We start from the raw sequence: 16858 nt of genomic DNA, 5'->3' as shown, positions 1-16858 counted from the left end.
GTGGTTGCTGCTTTTTCACAATTACTTTTCTTGGGAGAGGCATTAAAGAGAGAGAGAGAGAGAGAGAGAGAGAGAGAGAGAGAGAGAGAGAGAGAGAGAGAGAGAGAGAGAGACGTTGTGCGTGGTATGAGTTTTGTTTGTCTTTATTTAGGCATTATCATCATCATGTTCAACGTAGGTGACGTCGAGCTGTGGTTGGCGTTCCGCTTTGATTATGACCGCCTTATGGTCTGTGAAATGTAAAGTCAAGGGCTGTTGTAGTGGATGAACCCTAAAGTTGCTGAAGATGAGGTCGATGCACGTTGCCCGGATGGTTGTGGGCTGCTTATAATCACGGCACACCGAGACTCGACGACGCACGCCGCCGCCGCCGATGATGAAACGTCGAAGCGTGAAGCGTGCTCGTCTCGTACCGGCCCAGGAACAGACCGGCAACACTGTCGCTCCAGGAGCCCTTAAAGGGGAAGCGTGCTCGTCTCGTGCCGGCCCAGGAAGACACCGGCAACACTGTCGCTCCAGGAGCCCTTAAAGGGGAAGCGTGCTCGTCTCGTGCCGGCCCAGGAAGACACCGGCAACACTGTCGCTCCAGGAGCCATTAAAGGGTTAGACACCACCGGGCGTTCAGCAAGCCGAGCATGCGCAGTGGGGGTGTGGACGGCGCAACAACAACAAGGGAGGGACATAGCCCCGACCATGAGAGAGAGATGCTTCGATTCTAAAAAACTTTTATACCCTGTTGTTAGATGCTCTGGAATGGCCGCAGTATAATAATAGTGGATCGGGAATGAAGTGGCAAGAGTAAAATTTTCTAGCGCACGTTAAAACTTCAGCCGCAGCCCGGCATGCACCACATTGGAGTATTAAAATACTTTAGTAGCGATGAATGTTTAGAATTTTGTTATTAAGCTGTTATTGCCCACCGACGGCAGTAATATTGCATTACCTTTTTCTCATGTTTTACGTAACGATACCTGGAAGTGTTTTAGGCAATATTGAGCAACCGCAGTTTTGAATGCTTGCCACGAAGACATTTGGAACCCAGTAAGTAGATTAATCTTAGTGGAAACAGTAATATTCAGTACATCGCAGCAAGAAACTCGAATATGTGTCTTGCTTGCCTTTTTTCATAGGCTGGCCTCATGGGCAGGTTTGGCCACCCGGTCGAGATTCACAAGGTGACCACCGAAGACGGCTACATATTGGAACTGGACAGGATGCAAGGAATGGGAGCGGCCAGCAAAAGAGGGGCCTACACGCCAGTGCTTCTTGTGCATGGGATCTTTAACAACGCTGGATGCTGGGTTGTAAATTTTCCTTCCCAGAGCCCAGGCAAGAAAATACCAAGAACGCGGCTTTCTACAGATATGCCCGTTCCCGGCATGACCTTTTATTTTGATTTTGCGGCCCGTCTAACTACACGAACTGATTGATATACGCGAGGTGTCTGTCAGATTACAAGTTGAGTGCTTTAAACGGCAAGAAAACTCAAGTACGAGGAATGTACAATTGCCTGGCTTGAGCGATCGTAATAGCAATCTGATTTTAACACAGGTTAGGCAAATTATCATAAGTGGTTCATTCGACAGTTATTTGGTCGTTCACCAACGATAATCGAGAGCACGATCTACTTTATTTCAATAAAGTGAGGTGCGAAGGCACCAATTCCGGAAAAAGAACTTTGTACACAAACAAATTATTGTGTAGTGCATTCCAAATACGCCACTAGTAACTGTTGCATATACAAATAACATCTTGTTCCTGTACTAACCGCGAACACGGGGCTTAAAAAACAAAAAAAAATCACTAGGAATATCTCAGGGTTTCAAATCGGGCTCTCATTGGAAGACACGTCTCCCAGAAATCTTAGCCAACAACTCCTGCCTTACACAGAGGGTATGTAGCCACATTAGGTCGTTCCACAGACGAGAAGCACCGGGTGTCGACTGGTGTTCAATGAGCGATGTGCGTCGTGTTGAATGTACACATTGCAGTCGAAGAAGAATTTAGGAAACAGGACAGCCCAGAGGAAAAACTAAATCGGAACTGGATAGGGTGCAATATCTTCATTTAAAATCCCATTAGGAGCTTCCAAAGAAAGACATAAATGCAAACGATTTGAGTCCTCAATAAAAACGAACAGCTGATTTCACGCGCCGCTGATTACGGAGCTCTTTGTTAAGTACATGCAATATCCATCCGTGATGTGTAGCTACGCAACCAATTATAACATAGCGTAACTAAATTAAAGAAACATCCCAAGTTGCGTTCGGGTTATACAACAAAAAAGTTCTATCGCCGCGTTACTAGGCCCGCATTACACTCGTAACTCACGGTATCGTGCACAGCTTTTCAGAACACGATATCCGATATGGCCACTCCCGTTTTGTCGCTCCGTATCGCGATGCCGAAAGTGAGGGGCGCTTAGATCCGAAAAACCTAAATTACCCTCCCCCTCGCTCCCCCCTCCCCCCAGCCCATTTTTTTTTTTGCGGCCGCGTATTGACGAGACGGGCGCAAGGAATAAAGTTTTATTTAGCAAAGATTCAAAATACAAATAGGGCCACACAGTGAACACACCGCTTACGTCTGATCCTCAGTCACCCTCACTACCATTCAGCCGCTGCTCTCAGTACCCCCACATGTCGTCTTCTGTTCCGTTGAAGTAGTTTCTAATTAAAAACTTTATAAATGACCTCGCCCCAGCGTCAACTTGGGCCCACTTCCACGCGTCTGCCTTGCGATGGTTGCTTAGAAAAGGGAGTGCTTAGATTTGCGTACCCACTTTTTTTCCAAGTTTTTTTACCGAAAGTAGGAGAGCGTGCTCAGTTTCGGGGCGTGCTTGGAATCGCGAAAATACGGTATATCGAATTCTTTTTTTGGAACTCTTCTAAAGTATGTTAATACTGCACGTACAAAAATATACTTTTATTTAGTGCCAACACAGAAACGAAACAAAGCCGGATAGGAAAAATAATTAATACCTTATGCTCAGAAGAAATACGGCCTCAAATAAAAACACTAGGTAGTTCGTATATGTTAGCTTTTTATTGCTTGGTACATAAATTTGCTAGCATTACCAGCACATTATTGTTTGAGATAGTAGCGTTTTCAATTTAAACTACGGCTGTGTCGAGCTAGTGAATGCGTGACATTATGGGGAGAACCTATTAAAGTCTCCAAATGCTGACCTAATTGAAGCTGAATGTGTATTCAAATGCATTTATTGCGATTTTTGCAGTGATGAGCCAAACCTGAAGCTTTAATTTACAAAAATGCCTGCCCTTTATGACTACATGCAGAAGGTAAAAATGCAGAACAAGCAAAAAACAAACTTTGAAATAGCACTTGTGCTGAACCGCTGAAAAATGCGTCTCGTCCGATCTATGTATACTTCGAGTCCTTTTCGTTGATAGAAACCTGCTCTACGTTTTAACCACGTGCGAACCTTTCAAAGCAAGTGGAAATTGCTACAATCTCTCCACAGAGTCGTGCGCAGGAAAACATAATCTTTGTCGTGTCCCACCAACGCCCTTTCGGGGGAAAAGTGAACGCGAAAATAAGAATGGAGGCAAATTTCTGCCGCAAGCCATCAAGATGAATGTTATGGTTTTACCTTTACGTCTCGCAGGGCATTTGTAGCCTCTTGCATCTCCAAACAAACTCTCCAAACAAACTACATAAAGAGCAGGCAAATGAAGCTCCTACTTTACAACAGTACAAGTAACGAGTGCCACTGCCTTTCTTTCATTTACGTGGCCTAAAGTTTTAAAATGTTTTTAAGTCTCTTAATGTCATTCAGAAATACTGAACATTTTTTTACGGTGTGTGGCAACTCAGAGGCACCAGCGAAGGTACAAAAAAGTCCATTCCAAACTACCTCCACAAGCTGTTTGAAACCTCTGCTTTTGGACCAATGGTTGAATTGTCACTCAATTTAAAGTTGCCGAAAAATTGCGCTAGTTAGCGGTGTTTAGTTTCTCTTCAGCATGTGTGATGGAGGCTTTTCACTGCTTTTGCAACGCGGATTGAGTGTGTCACTTGTTGCACAGTAGAAAACCATTTATCTGGCTTTCGTGTATTGTTTCAAGTAATCGAAGGCTTGAAATGGGAATTATCTCTGCAAATGCTCATGCGTGTTGAGATCACGACGAGCATTAGCTGTGGCCATGAAAACCCCGTTTTTCTTTCCTCACATAACCAAATTTAGGTTTCCTCTTGGCCGATGCTGGCTTCGACGTGTGGCTTTTGAACACTAGAGGAGCTCCGCAGTCCAATTTTCACAAGACACTGACAAGAGACGACCCAAAGTTCTGGGAGTGGAGGCAAGTTTTCATATGAGAAGATAATGTTCAAGCAACCGTACGAGCATTTCGTTATTCTACGGCAGCAACAGGGTTTTGCTTAGTATTTTAACCAAAAAGTCACCTTTGCAAAATAGGCTGAGTTGGCTGTAGTATTTTTATGTTCGTATGAATATTGAGACTGCAGCTAGTCACTAAATATTAAAACTACCAATACAATTGCCCACCCTTGCAAAAAAAAAAATACCAGCGCCAACTGTGAAAATGTTAAAATTGCTTTCCCAAGCGTATTTTATGCACATTTTGCCGGAGCGCTTAGAACGTTTGCTTTGCTACAACAAAATAAAATATTTTTTAACAAAACATATGAGAAGTCTTATACGAACACTAATATTTCGCCAAAATGATACCAACAATTTCTAGGGTCTTTAGTTGGTTTGTAGTTTGCATTCGGTACCAATGTATTACTTAGAACGGGAGGATTAGAGCGCTACTCTCAAGTCTTCACGAGTGCATTCTCCGACCGATTTGGGAGTGCTTCAAAGTTTTGAGCCATTCCTTTAAACAGTAAACTTTAGTCACTTAGTTTTGCATCAACATTCATAAAAGATATTGCAGAATGAGTAATAGACCGTGGCTTAACGTTACATGTGCTTAAAATTGGAGTCTTTCTGGCGTCCCGTTGCATCAAAAAAAGTTTTACCAATTTTGTAGAAAGTCCTAAAACGGTGTTAAAGTTGTAAACTTCACTTTCGAGCCATTAGTGCACATAAATATAGGTCACATTTTTCTGTTCGGAAAGTAAGGATGCTCTCAACAAGGCGGGGGAACAAAACAGCGCAAGGGAAGCTAGTGAAGCACAAGTCCGTTTTTGTAAGAAGAGTGTGACGTTCCTGAAAATTGAGGAGAAAAGGGCACCGTTTTACCATATGCTGGACGGGCGTTGATTAATACTTGCAGTTACGGCTTTCTTTTCTGTGACCGGTACAAGTTTATGTCTCATAATCACAAAAATCTGCCGAAATTCAGAGAATTGTCTACAAATGTGTAACATTGTTATGCCGCTTGTCTAGAGTGAGTCCTTTACAGCCAAATATGGCTATGAGTAGTGAACGACGTTGAGTTATATTATTATTTTTTAAGTTGTATTTTGTTCTCTCTCGCGAATGATGTAAATACGTATATACCATTTAGCGATTAAGAGCTGTTACTTCGCTAATTATATATTTCTGCTTACTGCAGAGTTGGTGCATTTACGCTATTTTTACACACATTACAGACGTTCTTTTCCGGGATTTTTTTCTTGATTCTTTGGTTGTGGGGGGAGATGTATCAGGTGCATATTTCTGATTTTGTTGGATCATTCTTACGAAAATTTTATTTGTTTTCAATTTTTTTATTCTTCGGTTTTTCCAAATTCTGTTCAACCAATTATCCACATTTAAGCTATTATAACGATTACGGGTGTTACTTTCTCCAAAACTGCATTTTTGTGGACATGCAGGGTGTTACCGGGTTCGCCGTTATCGCTGTTTTTTATTCCTATTTCGAAGGCTCTTTTGCATACTTCTTTAGTTTATTCTTGGGTCTGAGGGGGGGGGGGGGGGGAGATGTAAAAGATGCACATTTTCGATTTTGTGAGGTCTTTTTTGTTGAAATGTTATTTTTCCTATTTTTCTTATTGTTAGGATTTTCAAAATTCTGTCGGGCCAATTATCTCCATTTACGCTATAATAACAATCCCACGTGTTACATTCGCCAAATCTGCATTTTTGTCGAAATGTGGGGCGTTACTGGATTCGCCGTTTTCGAAATTTTCTTGTTGGTGTTCTGAACGTATTTTTGCCGACTTTTTGTGTTTGCTTTTGGGTTTGTAGAAAAATGTATAAAATGAATATGTTAACAGCGATAATATTTAGCAAATCGTAATTTTTTGTGCGCGCAAAAGTACCAAGCGCGCGTACTTGAGCGCGGGCCTTGCGGCGACAGCCCGGCAATTAACAAAACCTAGAGAATGCCTAGCCCTCATGTGTGCATGCCTCGCGAATACCACCCAGCGTCCCCTGCGCACGTTTGTCTATCCAAGCATACCCACTTAGGAAGACTGGCCAAGATTGCGCCGACTGCACGGCCATTAAACAAATACAAGAAAATGCCGAGCGCTCGTGTGCACGTGCCTCGCGGCGACCACACAGCACACCCGGCGTAGTTTGTCCAGCTAAGCATACCCACTTAATGAGATTGACCAATACTGGTAAAAAAAAATCAAACATTCAACGTAATAGTGGCAACACTTGCTCGGAACGAGAAAGACCGGTCATTCAGTGCGCCCCTCCAAGGTGATGTCCAATAATTATCACTTCCAAAAACAATGAAAAGAGTTCGCACTCATAAGCAACGATGATGGCCGTTGCGGTCGCGAAGAGGAAGCAAATCGGCTGCAATCGGGGACTTAAACCCTGGTGATGGTTGTGAATTTTGCGTACAGCTTCGCTACCTGCAAATCTTACGCGGTAGTATGAGCGTCCTTCATTTTTTTTTATTTTGTCAGATAATTTTTGTGAAATTTTCATTTTTTTTTATTTTTCTTGTTTCCTACTTTTTTTAAAATTATGTTCGGCCGACTATCTACATTTACGCTATTACAACAATTTCAGGTGTTACTTTCGCCAAATCCGCATTTTAGTGAAAATGCATGGGCGTGAGACGGTTCACCACTTTCGGTGTTTTTTATTCGTATTTTGAACGTCTTTCTGCTGCTTTTTTCGTTTATTGTTCGGTTTTGAGGGGATGTGTCCAAGATGCATATTTTTGATTTTGTCAGATCATTTTGTGAAAATTTTATGTTTTATATTTTTATTATTATTTGGTTTTCCAATTTCTGTTCGACCATTTATTTCTATTCACGCTGTTATAACAATTACAGGTGTTTATTCCGGGAAATCTGCATTTCAATGGAAATGCAAGTCTTTACTGTGTTTATTCTGCCCACGTTTTTCAAACACTTCCTCTGTAGATTTGAATGCAACAACGGGAATAAAGTAAGAAAACAAAAATAAGATATATATCGCGCGCAGACTATCTTTTTAAAGTTTTTTTACCTGTGGGATATAACATCCCTGGAAAAACATTTCTGCCTACACTACTGGTCATCGGGAGTCGTTCGCTGCTGTTTCGCCTTTTTTCTTGAATGAAAGTTGGCCTTTAAGCGCACTAAGGCGTTGGCGTTGCCGACGACATAACTGAGGGAGCGATTTACAGGCACTGGGGAGGGTTTTTGTGAGCGAAGGCGGAACGCAGCGGACACTGAACATCGGTGATTACGAAGGAAGCGCGGCAAAAAAAGCAGCGGTAAGCGGATGATAAAAAAAAAAGAGAGTGTGCCTGCTCGCGCTTTCAGGGGCGTTGACGTCGGCTTCATTTTGTAAGCAATTAGGTGAATGTGTAAAATGATGCATAATTTGAAACACAGCGCTGCATTGGTCGAAGGTCTGTCTGCGGCGCTACCAGAGGGGTATTTTACTCTACATACCTGCATGTGCCTCTCAAACGGTTTACCTCAAAGTATTACAGAATCAGCTCACCTAAAGAGCCGCGCTCAACTTTCTCCGTAGGAAGAAGCATTCACCTGTTCTGAGATCAACGCGTGTGAGATCAACGCGTGTGCGGTGAAGATTAAGATGACAGAAATTAGAAAAGATAATGCCCCTTTGAGGGCAAGACTAATCTATATATATTGTTTCCCGAGGTCTGCTTTCACGAGCCCAAAGCGAAAATATTCGACCTCGAAGTCCGATACATTCTCAGCATTTTTAACGAAAATGCAGTGTACTTATTAAAGTGAGTTAGGGCTCATCGCCTTCTGATGGTTAGAGGGCACTTCTCAGCTGGCTGAAATCATGGTAATCCCCAAACAGCTTTGTCGTCTGTGCTATCACGTGCTGCCTCTGCTGATAAAAAATGCTCATGTGAATAATTTTGAAAATTATGCAACAAAATATCTCGTATTTGCTATTACGACCAAAATCAAAACATTCACTTTTCTACTAATGGCGTCACGATATCGTTGCCGTCTATTCCTTATAAATAAAACAAAATATTTACGAAGTGATGAATACATTTACAGTTTTGACGAAATTGGAAGGTACGACCTTGCGGCAACTGTGGATCACATCCTTAACGTGACGAAGTTCTACAGGCTTGGTCTGCTCGCATTTTCACAAGGATTCACATCGTCCCTTGTTTTCCTCTCTATGCGCCCGGAGTACAACAACAAGGCGAGTAGCAGAAAAGCTGAACACCTACCAAAGACTTTGATGTACGAGAGACAGAACATTCGAAACTAGTAAGAAAGACACCTACAACTTAATTAGCAACGCATGCAAATTCTTGGTTTCTTTACAAAGTTCTGCTTTAACCATGCTAGAAATAGTCTTTTTTTATCGTAAAATATTGTTTCCCCTAGAATACAACAAAGTTTGTAAAAGAAAAACATGCACCTTGTTTGATTGATTGATTTTGGGGGTTTAACGCGCCGACGCAACGCAGGCGATGAGGCGCGCCGTAGTGGAGGACTCCGGATTAATTTTGACCACCTGGGGATCTTTAACGTGCGCCGAAATCTCGTACACACGGGCGTTTTTGCTTTTCGCCTCCATCAGAAAAGCGGCCGCCGCGGCCGGGAACATGCACCTTGTGTTTTGTTTTCAATCTTCATTACTGCCATAAAAAGGAAAAACAACCGAGGGTTTCGCTCTTATGTATTTCACGGTGTACATAAGACGCCATGATTTTCAGCTACCTTGGTAGTTTGATCAATGCCGCGCGTGTGATATTAGTTATTGTCATTTAACCTCACAGATCTGCAACTTTTTAAATGAACGTCACCACAAAAATGTTAAAGGTTACGGGCTTCAGTTTTTGTCTCTGCGACAAGCCTAATGAATGAACATACATAGGTTGAAGTAAGTGTTCTACTATGAATCAGACGTTTTCTGGTGAAACAATAGACGTTAAGACAATTAGTGTTTAATCTGATGATAATCTCTGCTGCAGAAAATGTTTTAGTTAGGATGTTGAGTTGAAATTGAACTTAGCCGCTAAAATCCGTAGACGCCAATGTTGCACCTTACATCAAACCTGAAAATCTCGTTTTTTTAGTTCGAAGGTTCCAGCTCCAACAAACTCTTTAGCCAGAAAGATAATCATTTTTGTTTGGGGACTATTCATGTTAAACACTGGTTGAATATATGAATATGAATAATCTGCTCAAGAAACCTTTCCATAATTCGTTAGCGTTAAAAACAGTTCGCAAACCGAATGGTCATGTCATTGGCAGAAATATATGTTCCGTGTTGCCGCACGAAAAAGATGCTGCATTGAACCCCAAGCACCTTTAATGGGCACTGCTTAGTGGTTTAATACTGTAGCGTTACTTCACGTCAAACGATGGCTGCTGAGTGCTTCACATCGGCCGCAGTACGGAAATTACAGAGTTTCAGGCAGTGCACGCGGTACAAGAGCGAGAGCATCTATTTTGATTCCAAAAACGCGTTCCGCCGACAACAGATTGTTTTAGATGTCGTCTTTATCGCTTTTTGGGCGTAGCATAGGCTTTGAGGTCCTTAAGGAAGTTTCACGTAGCGTGTCCTTTATCTCCGAGGTCATCGAGGGTTTATTCGATCTGAATCTTACTGTTAGCTTCATGTGTGGTTGGAAAATGGCACCCGTGCTATCAGTTATAGTGAAGTGAAAGAAGACAATGAAGGGTTTCGAACAAAAACAACTTCTTAGAAATGGCGGAGAACTGCGGATATACGTTTAATTGTTTCAAGTGGCTTAACCTGTTATTTCTGCTTTAAGCTTGTCGTAGCCATATTGACTGGTACCTTAAAATTCCAGGTGAACATTTTGGTGGGGTATGGTGCTGTCGGAAACATGACACACTTCACGTCACCGATACGGGTCTTAGCGCCCTTTGTGGAGGCGATAAAGGTAAGCCGCTAAAAAAGTATTGATACGCGCTCGCGTTTACAAGGAAGAATCTATGCGACCTCGGGAAGGCCATACATCATTACCGAGTTTTTCTGTTGGGTTGTCAAATGTTGTGGGCATGGGTATGCTTATCTGAAGCAGCTTAGCAGCTTTTACGGCGTCCGTAGTTGATTATTAGTGCAAAGCAGTATATGTCTAACCCCCCCGTTTTCATTCCGGTGTCACCGATTTACTTGGCGCCGCTCCGGGGGGCTCCTCCTCACCACCGCTGACACCTCTTTCACAACTATTTTTCCTCTCGCCTGCACCGATGCCCCTTTGGCAAGTTGCACAGCCGGCAGCTAACGGCGGTATGCGGTTATCAGATGATTGCGAAAAGTAAACTGAAACACGGATGGGCGTAAAAAATGCACTGACGATTACTACAACCCCTGATATAAAATTTGCGCGCAGCGCGAGCTGGAGTCTTCTCGGTCACGGCGCATTTCTGGTGCGCATCAGGAAGCGTTTGCGTGGTCAGCGAACGTACGGCGGCGTGCGCTACTCTGCTGCTACCTCGCAGAGCGCCGCCGCCGCCGGTTAGCATGTTGCAAATTGTGTTAGAACCTCCGGCGCACATGTCACGTGGTTCGGATTAGCCCCGCACAAGGGAGCTGCGAGCATGTTGTTGCATATCGTGTTTGAACCTCCCGCGCAAACGTCACGTGGTTTGGATTAGAGAAGAATGGAACAGCGTCTGGGGAAAGTGTCAAGGAAAGGGCGCTCCTTGGTGGGGACACATGAAACATGTGTGAGGGAAAGGCAATGAGAGAGGTGACGCCGTAGCCGCACGTGCCGTACTCCAGTTCACCCTTCGCTCGACGCTTCGCTCCGTTTTCTTTCTTTCGTCCCTGCTGCGTTCGCTCACTGGGTTACGCGGACAGACGCCGCTCCCGCGAAGCCCAGTTAACGGCTGCCAAAGGGCTGCCCTCCAAAAGGACCGAAACCCGCCGTCGCGGCGTCTGTCACTTCTAAGCACGCGCACATGACCGTTTGCCGGTTTATGCGGGCGAAGGTTTGTAGTGAAGAATAGAGGAGGGGAGGTGTGCACGCGCAGCTATAGGAGTCATGCCCGTACTGATGGATCGCATGTCTGTTGTGCTGGTACGAGATTTAACCGTGGACGTCAAACGACCCAGTGGGACCTGTGCGGAGTCCTTAGTGGTCGAGCGGATTGGTTTGTGTGTTAGGCTATGTTCAGATTATCGACACAAAAACCATATCGTGATCTATGAACGTAAAAAATGCCATGTGACGTAGTTCGGTTGGCTGAAACGTGTAATGACGTCATTCTTTAAAGTCATTACGACAGTTGCGGCAACAATCTGAACCCGGCCTTACACAAACAGTAAGATGCTTACGACGCAGGAGGGGGGGGGGGGGGGCACAGGCAGTTCCATGTTTATCTGCATGAAGAAAGCTTGGATCCTGGAGAGGTTCATTCAGCTAATTGGCTAGGAAATATCCTCCATCGCAAATTTCGATAAACGCGTTTTGTTTCGTGCACTCAGGTGGACTGCATCCGGCTTTACAGGTCATCCTTCTTCACAGGGTGGAAGGGAACTAATTTTTTGCACCTGGCGTAGTAGTAGTAGTTATATTAAATACAATGACAGGAAGTAGCTGAAAAAAAATTCTATTTTCTTTTCGCTTCCAATTCCCTTCCATCTAACCATACCCTTGTAACTCTTTCCAAGCTCTCCCCCAGAAAGAAAGATCGCTGTCTGTTAAAGAATGTGAAGAAGACTATTACGAGGTAATGTTGGCAACGCCCCACGGGGCTTGTTTTGAAACTGACTAACTGCGTATATTTACAGTTGTTATAGAAAAAGGAGGAAAATAATGTCCACAATGTCAAAGATGCAAAAACATGACAAAAGCTATGTATAGCTATGGCTGCGTTCCTAGTCAACACAGTTCTGTCCCGAAAGGGCCTCTAAAAATTAAGTACCACAAAAAATGTGCTAAACCTAGCTCTGCCACAACGATGTCGTAATGCCATGGGCAATCAAATTGCTCGTTAAGCTCAGCTGTACTAGAGCGCAACATCTAGAATTGCGTGGGAAATTTATACAGGCCGTCCTGGCGGCTACGGGATCGATTCGACTCGTGACATGCGCTTTAACGGCAAAAGTTATATTCATATGGTTTACAGATAAAAAAGCTCTAACGGTAAATTCAAAACAAAACTAAGCGTTTTTTTTCAATGCGTGTGATGTTATATTTAATATAGCCTTGTTGTGAAGCTTGTCGTGGCGCTTTCAGTTCCTCTTGCCGACGGGCTGCACAGGGGAAAGTGGACCGGATAACCAATAAGCGCCCATTCATGGTGGCTTTTCTATTGAAAAGGGGCGGAACGCAGAGGCAAAGTTGGCGTAACCTTGGTGTAAACCATAACAAACTGCGTTACGTAAAGCACAAATTTTATTTTCGCACTTTTACGCGAAAAGAAATACAAAATTGTAACGCGACGGATAGAGTAGGTCCGAGCAACCGGCGGAGTGACGCAAAACAGGTAAAGAGGTCTCGACAGAGGATACGCATAGTATTTTGTGGGCGCAGTTAGCAAATGCCAAAATAACTAGGAATATCCGGAAAATAATCCCGCACTCGTCATATGCAGTTCCGATTTAGGCCTCTCAGAGTTGTGCCGTCCTTTCGCTTGTGTTTTTCGTTTCGGCCCTCTGAAGAGGAGGTAATCCTTTCGCGTCGTCGAATATTGTTTCATGTATAAATATTATTGCACTACCTTTCACTGCAGGGCGTGAATGACCTACTTACTGGAGGCGGGATGCTTCTATCCAGCCCATCCACCAGAAAGTTGATTTCAACTTTCTGCGACTCCCCGATTCGCACCATCTGCTGGTCGCCTTTGGCCCTTGTGATGGGAGTGAACCCCAGGCAGCTGAATGCGGTAAGCGGTACATTTACTATTTGCCTCTTGTGCTGCTAGTTCGGCGAAAACAATAAATATCCCGTGGAATGAAAATCCGGCGTCGGTGTTGTCCAGCGTTTTCTGGTGCAGGAAAATGGCACCCAAATTCCCGCGGCCTGTGACGCTTCATTTGAATTCACGATGCCTGACTGAGAAATAAAACCCAGTGGAAAGGATTGTGCAGGTCTCAGAAATAAAGCACGCCCAGAAGAGGTACTTGCGAGCTCGCGCGGAACCAATGCTAAAGGCGCAATCCTCGGTAATACTTCCGGGTAAAGTGGATTGGTTTGAGCCACGCATCGCAGAGTATCACACTCCGACCGCTTCGGCTTTAGAACATCTAGCGGACTAGCAGTTACCAACAATTCGTCAGTACTAAGGTTCAATTCGACACTCAGCCGAAAGCAGTTAAACTATAATGCTGCAGCATTCAGAAGTCAGAGGAAGGGCGTTGATGTCCTCGAAGATTTATTTATCATCAGAAAATCTTGGTGTGCAGATGGCGGGAGCCGGGAAAAATGACTAACATTACAAAATACCAGAACACATTTGTATCGGACAAGCACACCACCACCATCATCAGTTCTAAAGGTGTAAAGAGAATATTAGAAGCTGGTTTATGAAACGTTTACTACTTTTGACGTTTCCAGGTATGAAACCAACGATGACGTGACTCCCCCCGACACTTGGGAGTGCATTGGGATGAATAGTATCGTTTGGCTTTCTAACGTGGGTCACCACTTTTTCTGCATAAACGCGTGGTCCCACCTGGGCGAAATGACGCCGACGGCAACACACATGGCCCCGCAGACGAGTCATTGACCTGTTGGGTGACCGCGTGGTCACACTACGCGGACGGCGACCCGAACTCTTTGGGTGACTAAAGTCGGAGTGCAGGGTTGGTCACTGTCATGTGGTAAGAACCCATACCCGGAGGGGGATTGGCCCAAGAAGAAGATGACGGAAGAAAATACGAAGAGAAAGAAAATCGGGATGGCAAGAAAGATTTGGAAGAAACCAATGAAGGACATACACAGAGTGATTAAGAGGGGGAGGAGGTTGGCTGGACCAGCGAATAGGATCCTCCTCCTCCTCTTCGATTACCCTGTGTTTCTTCTCCCAACTTCTCGTATAACTTCTTTAGGCACGGGTCTTTCCTCTGAAGATCCGCGACCTCAGCAGGCTCTATGTCTAGCATCTGCACTGCCGGAACTTTGAGTGGAGTCACGCGCTTCTTCGCTGCTGTCTGTCTTCTCGTAATTACAGCTCATGAAATTCTCTTAACCTGAACATCCCCATCTTCCCCTGGGGCGCATGTAGACTTCGCATCTTTTCGGGAAGCGCTGTCTGTAAGGTGTTCTGGCACATCTGGTGATGTTAATGAGCCCTGCCAGGTGAGGTCTGGGTCGTCGACCTTCCGCACTTCCGAGACGTTTCCTAGAATCAGGTCATACAAAGGCTCATCCAGGCATAATGCTAGGATCATCCCGGAGAAATATGGAGTCGAGACCTTGACTCTTGCTTCTGGTAGCTCTCTCACAGTGCTGTCAACCAGGACAACCGAAGAAGACATGCCAGTGAGGTATTCCGGCATACTCCTGATGATAGCAGTGTTCGTGCCGCTATCTCGTAAAACGCTGATGAGCTGGCCGTCAATTTCTCCGTAGACGACTGGCATACTAGGTTCTCCACCCAGCTGTGTTTTCATTCGCTGCGTACCGGGAATCATTGGTGCCTCATAGAACGCTGGTCTTGGCTTGACAACACATGCCGCCTTGCCTCGGGGCTGGAACCTGCACTCGTCCGCCCGATGTCCCCGCCTATGACATATCTGACACACCATAGGCGTCGACTGGTTACGGTTATGACCAGTTCGGCAATCCGCAGCACGATGTCCTACTCGACCGCACAGGAAACATTTCATCTCGGTTCCAGGACCTGCGACTTGATTTTTACGTTGTGAATCGGTCTCTTGTCCTGACCCGTTTTCCTTTTCTTTGCTTAGGTTCCTGAGACCCTGCGCTTCTAAGAATTGGTCGGCATGATCCGCAAGCTCGCCCAGAAAATTCAGTTTCCTCTCCTTCAAGAAGATTGCTAGCTTGGTATTGCAGCAGGACAAAAACTGTTCGGCGACAATTCGTTCTCTGACCCCTTCATAGCTCTTATCTGTGTCCGACATTTCTATCCACCGCTCAAAGTAATTGGTCAGTCTCGAAATAAATTGTTTTCCTGTTTCTGAGTCTTCTGGTCTGCAGGCTCTAAACCTCTCACGAAACCCTTCGGCCGTTAGCCGAAATCTCTGCAGGAGCGTCTTCTTCACTTTCTCATAATCCATTGAGTCGGAAGCTGGCATCCGTCCGAAAACACTCAGCGCTTCTCCCACTAAGCAAAGGCTAAGGGCTGTGGCCCACTCACTCCTGTCCCAACCTTGACCTGTCGCTATCCGTTCAAAGCGCTGTAGGTATGCGTCTAAATCATCCCTTTTTTTCATCAAATGGCGCCATTAGCTTGCTAGGACAGATTTTTGGTGACCGTGACGGTTCCCCTCCGCTAGACGACCAATCGTGTTCTACCACACTGTTTCGCTGAGTCTCTGCTAGGCGTATCTTGAGTTCCAAAATCTCCTTATCTCGTGCGGCTTTCCTCTCATCTTCTTGTGCTATCTCTCGTAACCTCGTATTTTCCCGCTCGTACAAGCTGAGTGCCTCCTCCTTGGTCATACCTAATGTACCTGCCAAGCTTAAAATCTTCTCGAGATCCATCTCTCCACCGGGTGAGACGTGTGGTTGGGCAAGGATAGAATCCTGGCAGGCTCGCCAAAATGTTTGTCACGCGTCTCACGCGGCAGAGAAAGGAGGCTTGGGTTCATTCATTTCGATGCCAACACAATATATTTATAAAACATCAAAACCTCAAACGAACGTGATCATAACAAACTCACAAGCATATCACACTACACAAATAAAAAACAAGCATGACCTCACACTACCAACACTCTACTCCTAAAGTCACTATAACACATTAACTGTCTCTGTCAGATTCAAAAAAATCCTACCGCCGGTACCACGGTGCGATGCCGATGACGTGGCCCAGTGGGTCGGTTGGCTTATGCGTCACCAAACGTCGCCGAACGTCGCGATGGCCCGTGCTGGTGCGTCGTGGTCCGGATGACCGCGGTGCGATGCCACGGCTTCGCTGAGCAGCGCGGCTCAGCAGGAGGCCAGCAGAGCGAAGCTGCTGGTAATCGGTGGTCCCGAGCTGCCCGCTGCCAGACGGTGCGATGCCGCTGGTGCGTCGTGGGGCACGGCTCGACGGGTCGCCGGCGGTGCGATGCCGCCGGTCAGCAGGAGGCCAGAAGAGCGAACCTGCTGGTAATCGGTGGTTCCGAGCTGCCCGCTGCCAAACGGTGCGATGCCGCTGGTGCGTTGTGGGGCACGGCCCGAACTTGTCACCGTTCCTCCACGACCTCGTTCCACTCCGTCTACTCCAACTTTGTTCTCTTCCTCTTCACCTCGCATTCTATCGTGTGAGGATCCTATTCGCTGGTCCAGCCAACCTCCTCCCCCTCTTAATCACTCTGTGTATGTCC

The 16858-nt window shown here is 45.3% G+C and overlaps 1 protein-coding gene across 1 annotated transcript; it reads left to right on the top strand.

Moving 5' to 3' along the window:
* Positions 1 to 1139: 1139 nt before the first annotated feature.
* On the top strand, positions 1140 to 15298 carry LOC144168058 (lipase 1-like). Its single transcript, XM_077697144.1, has 5 exons — positions 1140 to 1329; positions 4208 to 4322; positions 8428 to 8578; positions 10203 to 10295; positions 15275 to 15298. Exons 1-5 carry the CDS (start codon positions 1140 to 1142, stop codon positions 15296 to 15298), a joined length of 573 nt encoding a protein of 190 aa, XP_077553270.1.
* The last annotated feature ends 1560 nt before the right edge of the window (positions 15299 to 16858 follow it).

Source organism: Haemaphysalis longicornis, unplaced genomic scaffold, assembly GCF_048455015.1.
Source record: "Haemaphysalis longicornis isolate Haplotype H1 unplaced genomic scaffold, Haemaphysalis longicornis Haplotype H1 scaffold_2, whole genome shotgun sequence".
NCBI classification, from domain to species: Eukaryota; Metazoa; Arthropoda; class Arachnida; order Ixodida; family Ixodidae; genus Haemaphysalis; species Haemaphysalis longicornis.
The sequence above is the reverse complement of the archived record's forward strand: the minus strand, read 5'-3'. Positions and strand labels throughout refer to the sequence as shown.